General features: G+C 41.5%; 1 protein-coding gene across 1 annotated transcript; it reads left to right on the top strand.

Moving 5' to 3' along the window:
- Positions 1–23: 23 nt before the first annotated feature.
- Positions 24–8,547, top strand: SUMO2 (small ubiquitin like modifier 2). The gene is made up of 4 exons (XM_045299497.1): positions 24–161; positions 786–968; positions 6,136–6,207; positions 8,465–8,547. Exons 1-4 carry the CDS (start codon positions 24–26, stop codon positions 8,525–8,527), a joined length of 456 nt encoding a protein of 151 aa, XP_045155432.1. The 3' UTR covers positions 8,528–8,547.

The raw sequence follows: 8,547 nt of genomic DNA, 5'->3' as shown, positions 1-8,547 counted from the left end.
CTGGCCCCTGAGCCGCGGGGACCATGTGGTGCCGAGAAGTTGGCGGCCGATGGGTCGCTAGCCGGGAGCTGGCGGCGGCGGGACTTTTCACCGCCGCGGGGTCCCGGGCGCCCGCGGCTTGTCCCCGAGCGCCGGTGCCGACTGGACTTCGTGGCTTCCAGGTTGGGTGGAGAGCTCCCTGGAAGACTGGGCACCCAACTCCTGACTCCTTGACAACAAAGGGGGGATGGGAGGTGTCTTCAGTGGACACAGACGGAGCCCCGCAACTGAGGGAGCCTTCCTCGCGCCTCTGCACCTACTTCTTCTTGTGTTACTTTTGGTAGATTGAGGTTTGCTATTAAACTGGGTCTGAGAACTTTTAACGGTAGGATGGTAGTGGGTTTTGAACCTCTTATTTGTTGTTTTACCCCCTCTTGCCGTTCTTATTCATGCAATCGTACTGCGTGCATTTTGGAAAGAAAAAGGACACGTATGAACTTCTTGGGGGTGGGATGTAGGGATATGTTTTGGGAGTGATTAAAAATAAGCCCTTGTAGAACATCGAAACACCGGGGAGACTGCCATGCCGTCATTTGGGTGGGACCCATCTTGGACGCTTCGCCGTGACATGGAGGTGCCTTTCTGGTTGATGCGTGACAGCGATTTTAATACCGTGCCAGGATTTCTCCCCTTTCTGATTGGCTCAGAGGCACAACGCCGCTGAAGGCTGTTGTGTAGTGTACAGCATGAGAAGCCTGTTGAATTCTGAGGCAGCGTGGGGCTGCTGCTGCTGCTGCTTTGAAAAGGTGTTTGTTTTTCACATCTTCCAAATTACACTTTTCTTTTTCTCTCAACAGGAAGGAGTCAAGACTGAGAACAACGATCACATTAATTTGAAGGTGGCGGGGCAGGATGGTTCTGTGGTGCAGTTTAAGATTAAGAGGCATACGCCACTTAGCAAACTAATGAAAGCCTATTGTGAACGACAGGTGAGGAGCGGATGGGGCACTTCCACTGAATGAAACTTTGAAGAACATAAACTCTTACTTTCTGGAGAATAGGAACCAGGCTAGTGTAGTACTGTAAAGACATTTCTCTGTTTAGTAGGATGGATAAGAACTTGACATTGTTTTTATAACACACTGGCTAGGTTGATTTCTTCTTAAAACCTTGCCATGGGTTGGTTTGTATTATATATGATCTTGTCCTAGGCAAATACATCAACTTATATTCATACACACATACTTGGTTTCTTCCCAAAGTCACATGTAATTGTACTGTGATAAGAAAAGAATGAACAGTTTAAAAAAATTGACAGGTCTTTTTTTTCTAATCCACTTGAAACTTGTGTCTAAACACAGGTTATCTTGGAGCATTTAACCAACTTAGAAATTGAAAAGTGAGGTTAAAGGACATTGCAATTCTCGTGAAGCATGCAGAGTGTACATTTTTATTTTTGACTTCCACAGTAGAGGTCAGAACAATTGAGCCCCCGCTGAGCATAGCCTTCTTGTATTGCAGGAATATTCACGTTTTATTCAGAAAAGAGGTAGGTAGACAGGAAGAAGTGGAGAACTGATGCTGGGAGCTAAACCATTGGTTTTTACTAAGACAAAGGAGTTCCTTTTGTGATGTTCACTGTAACAATACAAAAGAAATTTGAAAGATGAATTCTTGAAAGTATAGCAAAAGCGGGGACCTAGGACAGTTAATCTAACAATAAGCTGGCTGAAGTTATATTTCTTTGATCTGTACCAAGTATATAATAGATGAAAGTTGGGGAAGTAATTTTTTTTTTTGGTCCAGCAAAACTTAACTACCATGTGAGACCTAAATATAAATTAAAAAAATAGAGACAGCTTAGTGTTGTATAAATTGGGGAAGTAGCATGTGAGTTGATACTTGGGCATCCTTTGTAGGACCTAATGCCATTTGAAAACAACACTGACAGCTGTTGAAGCTAGCACGTTTTTTTGTTTAGTGCTTGATGCTTTTGTGCCTGGTTTATTTACTGTGTAATAGAATTCTGTGCTTGTGATTCTTCCCATACTAACCTTCTTAATAGTTCTTTATAGTTTGGAGAAATTATTTTGAAGGCAGTCCTTTTTTTTTTTTTTTTTGTAGAGTTCATGTAGTATAGTTACCTTAGAGGGAGAGGGTTTCAAAAAAAAAATCACGGGAAGTTTTTATCTCTTCATTCCATTTTCCTACAAATTTTCTTTTTAAAATCCCCTTGTACTAAATAGGACCTCATGTTTAGATTTTTTTTAAGATTTAAAAGAAAATTTCTCTGTATTCCTTGTTTTACTTTAAAACAGTGGTTCTCAACCTGTGGGTGGAGACCCCTTTGGGGGTCGAACGACCCTTTCACAGGGGTAGCAAAATTAGTGTTTTAAAGTAGCAACAAAAATAATTTTATGGTTGGGGGGTCACCACAACATGAGGAACTGTACTAAAGGGTGGAGGCATTAGGAAGGTTGAGAACCGCTGCTTTAAAAGCTGCTACTACATTTTAACATTTAAATGGTCACATTTTGCAATAATTTATTAAAGTTTTCAAACCTCTAGCAGGATTTTTTTACAAGGAACACTCATTAAGTCCACTACCTAGAGCTAACTGTTCCTACTTTGTTATACATATCCTTAGCTTCTTAGAGAATGTCATCAATTCTTTTTTTTGTTTCATGTTAAAATTAATTTTGTATTACTCAGTATAAATAAAATGGCTCTTTGACTTTTCCTAGTTTGCTTTGTTTAATAATCGAGATTATGGTTGACAGCTTGTTGGGATCACTCTGAATTTACAAATAGAAGCATCAGATAAAAAAATTAGATTAAAAAAAAACCTAATTGACTTCTGCTACTTATCTATTGATGTGTAAGTAGGATTGAAAGATTCGATCCAGGAAGAGCTTAGGAAAATATTTCTTTCAGTTATCCCCCTAAATTAGGAAAAACTTGAAGGTCAGAGTGAAGCGCCATCCCTGCTTTTCAAAAGATTTCTCTCATCCTAAGGGAGTGTCACATTATTGACTTGGTACCCTGCTGCTTTTTAAGGGGAGGAAGTACAAGCAATCAAAAGACTGGGAAATCATTTCTCCCATTTTTGGCTGTTTAAAGTCTTGAACAGGGATTCCCTCTTAAGATTAATTAACTACTTGTATTTACTTAGTGATGAGCTTCCTTTGGCACGGTACCTCTGATGAGGTTCCAGTGGATCTCAGATGGGCATCTCAAACGGAAGGCACCAAAAGCCCTCATGGTAGTTACTTGTAGAAGTCTCTTCAGTCTGTCCGTCCGTCCCCACTCATAAATGACAGCTATTCTACATCGTTGATGATGTTCCGAGAATTCATCAGATTCATCTGCAGGTTCTGTTCTTGAACTAAAACTCTCCCCTGGGTGCCACAATAGCCACAAGCCACAGGTGGTTATTGGAACCAGTTCGAAAAAAATGTGCTGTTTGAAATACCAAATTTTAGCAATTTGGTCTGAAGGAGAATTCTCAAAATTTTATTTATTTATTCCCCCCCCCTCAAAATTTTTATATACTGAAATGATGCCCATTTTACTCTTTTGAGTTAAAATACATTCTGAAAATTGTACCTATTTTTGAAATGGCTACTAGATCGTTTAGAATTAGCTGTGTGACTTGCCTTCTATTGTTGGCCCGTGCAAGCTAAGCACTGGCAGAGAGCCGGCACCGTTTTATTCCGATCTCATCTCGCTCAGCCACTGCTGAGCTGCCTCTCCAGTCCCGTCTTCAGTCACGTGGCCCTGTTCCCATCACTCTCCATCGTCTGACCTGCTGGTTTTCCTGTCTTTCTTCACTAAAGTGTAACCCTGCTGAAGATAGAAACTGTTCACTGATGAAGTATCTCAGCCCTTAGGCCAGTTTGTGGCACAAAGACTGCTCAGTAAACACTTGTAAAATGGTAGAGAGCCTTCAAGCTAATGATGATTTAATGCACACGGAGTTAGTTTGCATGCCCACTCTGCCAGCTACACAGCCTTCCTGTTCCATTCCAGTGCAGATCACCCATCAGATCAATCACACCCGGATTCAATGGCTTCTGAGAGCCCAGTGTGCGGGTTGAGGCCTCCTGTCCCGTTACCCCCTCCCCCTTTTCCGGAGAACTTGTATAACTCCTGGGAAGAGATTCTTAGAGAAGCAGGGCTTGAATACTGGTTAATGGAAGATGCATTGCTTGAATTTACATTGGTTATGGGATCTTAAAGACTTACTTTTAAGCTCAGGTTTCAGTGTCAGAGAACTTTTAGTGATAAAACCTTAAAAAAGAATGTGTTGGATTATCTCAGAAAACAAGTTGTTTGTAATCCTGTAATAACCTAATTAGGAAGCATTTTATTATGCATAGGCTTTCCAAAATCGCAGCATAGCTCTTTGGAGATCTTGTTAATGTGTGCCCATTCATTTTGTTGCTTCAAAATAGAGATGACGCTAAAGGAATAGTTTCCTTCTGGCTCTGTCTTCCCTTCTGAGCAGTGACCAAGCCATTGACGGGACCAGTGGGTGGAGGAAGCTAACCTGTGAAAGGGTGCTTAGTTGAAGCAAGGAGTCTTCTGTGGAGTATTTGCAAATATATCCAAATTCAGACCAAACTCAATGCCAAGTCGTCAATACTGACTCATAGGGACCCTATAGGACAGACTAGAACTGTCTGAGGGTTTCCAGGACTGAAGCTGCCTGGCTCAGCCATGGCTTCTCCTTTGCTTTGTGCAATTGCAGATTAAGTTTGAAGGTCATGCTCCCTGAATATAAGGTGATGTATGTTCCCTGCCTGGCTGGAGAGTACTAGTCCTCCTCAGACTAGTCCAAATCATTGCTTTTCAGAGACCGCATAGGCTCTTCAAGGTACAGATGGGTTTCAGAACAGGTTGGGTGACTCCGTGTTACCAGGGTGAGTTTGTTGAACACTGCTGCGCTCTTTAGTCCTAGGAGCTCTGTTCCATTTGCTTGCAAATACGTTGTAGCCGGGGAGTTGGCGCATCTGCAGCGGTAGTTTGTTGTCATTGAGCCCCTTCTTCCAGCAGTGCTCCCCACCTGGTCTTCGCACGGATGTGGTGGCCACCACTGGTGTCTTTGCTCCTCGCCCTGCCACTGTGACAGGCACCGGCCTTGAGAAGCCGTACTCCTAGGATCAGCCTTTTTTTTTTTTTGCAGGAGGAGGAATGCTTGGGCTCAATCTCTTAATATGTACAGAATTTTGTTGGAGCAAAACTTTAGTCGATGACACTTTTTGGAGGGGTAATAAAGCTTCCCCCTGACTTTGCAGCTGTAGGTTTACAACCAACGTGTAATTACTGTTTCTGATATTTCTGCCTTAAGGACTTTTTTTTTTTTTTTTTAAAGCATATTCACCTGGCAATTGCTGGTCATCCATTTCTTCTGTCAGCACTTCCTGAGCCCCTCCTATGAGCAGGGGACCTCAGGAACCCAGCCAGCAGGGCAGAGCTTGGTTTTCAGTGAGAGGTGGACAAGGAGTGACATAGTTTAGGATGTGCTAAGAAGGGAAGGGAAAATTGGGTGTTATTTTTGCGCTGGATTTCCAGGAGGGTTGTGTCTGCCGAAAGGTTGAAGGCCTGCTCCTGCCTCGTGGTCTAGTGGGAAAGGGCACCAACCACTTGTTAATGGTCAGGTGGGTGTGTCAGGCTTCTCCCTGTGTGGAACATGTGTTTTTGGAGAGTGGTAGGCCTTGGACGGAATGTCAGTGTAGGAAAGTTGGATTTTATTCTTCACATCTCTTGAGGGGGACCTCCAGTGTTCTTGATTAGTAAGGTGCCCTCGAGGGATCTCGCTGTGAGCATCTCTAATTTGACTCTTTGCCGTGTCTTTGTGGCTCATGTAAATGCACTATTCCTTGTCTCCAGGTTGGAACTGTCCACTTACTGTATATCTTTGTGGTCTCAAAAGCCATTTAAAAATAACTTTTTTCCCAAAGAGCAAACAAGATATTTCATAGGAAGTAAAAATCACCTTGCATATTTTTTACCTTCATAAAAATGTTAACGTCTTGGTTATTTATTTAGAGATGCCTTTTAATATGTTTTTGGCTAAATAAGCATGTAATGTTTTCTGTTTGAAGTTCTTAAAAGTTCTTCGGTCCCTTATTCTTTTTAAACTTTCTTGTTCAGGGTTTGTCAATGAGGCAGATCAGATTCCGATTTGACGGACAGCCAATCAATGAAACAGACACACCTGCACAGGTAAAAAAATTCTCTTCCTGCTAAATTAGAGGGGAAATCTAGGATTTTAAATACTTGTTTCTAATACAACCATGTTTAATAATTTGAGAGCAGAATAGAATTCTCAGCACTCAAAACTATGTGACATTTAGCTATAGGAACCTTAAAGGAAAATAATTCTTCAGCAAATAGGTCCTTTAGTTCTTAGCACTGCCTTGGAATAGATGCTGCCCCTGTGAGCTTCTGAGACTAACTTCACGGAAGTAGAAAGCCGCCTCTTCGCCATTGAGCCACTGTAGCAAGGCCCCCCTCCTCGGTTGATGAGGATGGCATGGAGTAAGGATAAGGTGACCAGACGTCCCGCTTTTGGCGGGACAGTCCCAATTTTTAACAAATTTTCCCGCATCCCTCAGTGTTTTTAAAAAGTCCCAATTTTTGGAAAGCATGCACGACAAGCTAGGGTATATGGTTTTCGGCTGCCATGTGGCTATTTCGCCAGGCTATAAGTTTTATCAATGGTGTCCCGCTTTAACCAATGTTAAAATCTGATCACCTTAAAAAGAGCATTCTTGTTTTCTTCTTGGTGGCTCCAGCCCTTGAATCCACCTCAGTTTTCCACGGGTGACTGGTTGTCTACTAAATGTTTTTGAACTAAAGAGATCTAGTGGCTTGAACTACCAGGTTTTGATACTAGGTGTCTTTGAAAACCCTAATTGCAAAAGATGACACACTTAGTCCCTTAAAGGTGTGTTTATATATCACAGCCGTAGGTTACTTTGTATGGGAAATCTTTGCTTCTTTCTACTCTCAAGCCTTCACTTATGGAAGGGGGAAATAGGATTTGGATAACAGAAATTTACGTTAGAGACCTGTAGCTTTGAATTGTTTTTATGGCTTGATGAGAGTGACATGCGTTCACATCAATCATAGCTTCAAGAAACCGCCTCTGGCTGTTGCCAACTGAGCAGTTAGTACATGCAGCCACTAGGAGGAGCGGATTAACCTGTTGCGGTAGTTTTAGGAATAAAATACTGGTTAAAAACAATGCATTATTGCTAAACTCAAGTAATTAGAGTTTATTTTCTGTGTTTATTCTTCTTTATCCCCACTTAAACAAGAAGCTTTTTGAGGTTTGTCTACTACTGTCAGTTGCAAAAGACGAGCAGGATCTGCTCTGCATGGTGATCTTGAGAAGAAAGTACTGTGTATGGCCGAGGTGGGCTTGGTTCATTTTAGAGATTTTCTCCCAACATGTTAACAGCTGGATTAGGATAAATTAAGACATCTCAGCCGACTATTTGAACAGTAGGATAATTAGTGTGTGCCTACCATTTTGTTAAGTACTTTACTTCCCTTGAACCTTTTAATTGTGTTAATTCCATTTTAAACAAAAGAATATTGAGACTTAATGATTGTCGTCTGAATATTTTAGTAGATCAGCCCTACTTCTAGTGTATTTAAACCTTGTTCGGACAGTTCCCTTTCTCTTGTCTGTAGGAGCTCGTGGGGGCTGTTTTCTTTTTGACAATTAGCAGTCCCCAGAAATTACAGCTTGATAAATGGTTAGCTTCGTTCCATTTAGGATGTTGTCACGTGTGCCAAAGCCCAAGTTTTGTTTTTCTTTTTTTGAAAAGTATAAAACTGATATATTAAAAAAAATAAAAAAAGAAAAGAATAAAACATGGTCATGGTCAGCAATTGAAGAGCCCTCTCCTGACCCTTCACTGCCTTGGGATAGCCACTATTCATGCATCTCAGCAAGGGCATGTTCCCGCTACGTATTACATGTACACTTTGAAGACAGGCGGAAGCAAGCTAAATGTTTTGATGCTTCTGGTTTTTAAGTTTTTATTGTTAGCCTAAAACTGTATCTCAGGCATATTCCTACACATATACTTCTTAATCTGTAACAACGTGAGATTGTATCGTCTATGAGTATGCCTTGGTTTGATTTCTTTGAGTTTCTCTTGACTTTTAGGTGATTCTTAACCTTTGTCCATCTAAACTGCATTGCAGTGAAAATAGACCTTTCTATTTTTAGCAGTTAAAGAACAGGTGAGATGATTTAACTCCGTGGGTTTATTTACTGTTTAACAGGGACATCTGTGCCCTTTGTTTAAAACGGAGGCTGAGTGAAGAGTGAGTTTCTCAGACAAGGAACATGGGAGTGGGTGAACCCTTGGGCATTTGTTGTCAGGACGCCAAAATCTGAAAGTGATCCCTTTATAAAGAAAGAAGGGCGGAGTTATTTATTGACTTGTTTTGTTTCTTGTGCCAGTTGGAAATGGAGGATGAAGATACAATCGATGTGTTCCAGCAGCAGACAGGAGGCGTCTTCTAAGAGGGAGCCTGCTCCTTTCC

Source organism: Echinops telfairi, unplaced genomic scaffold (assembly GCF_000313985.2).
Source record: "Echinops telfairi isolate 266 unplaced genomic scaffold, ASM31398v2 ScPeMD7_7458;HRSCAF=8496, whole genome shotgun sequence".
NCBI lineage: Eukaryota > Metazoa > Chordata > Mammalia > Afrosoricida > Tenrecidae > Echinops > Echinops telfairi.
This window is presented reverse-complemented; position numbering and strand designations above follow the sequence as displayed.

Coding starts and splice junctions, on each gene's coding strand:
- SUMO2 (XM_045299497.1), top strand. CDS start 24: ATGTGGTGCCGAGAAGTTGGCGGCCGATGGGTCGCTAGCCGGGAGCTG. Junction 162..785: donor CTGGACTTCGTGGCTTCCAG/GTTGGGTGGAGA, acceptor TGCTTTGAAAAG/GTGTTTGTTTTTCACATCTT. Junction 969..6,135: donor AAGCCTATTGTGAACGACAG/GTGAGGAGCGGA, acceptor TTTCTTGTTCAG/GGTTTGTCAATGAGGCAGAT.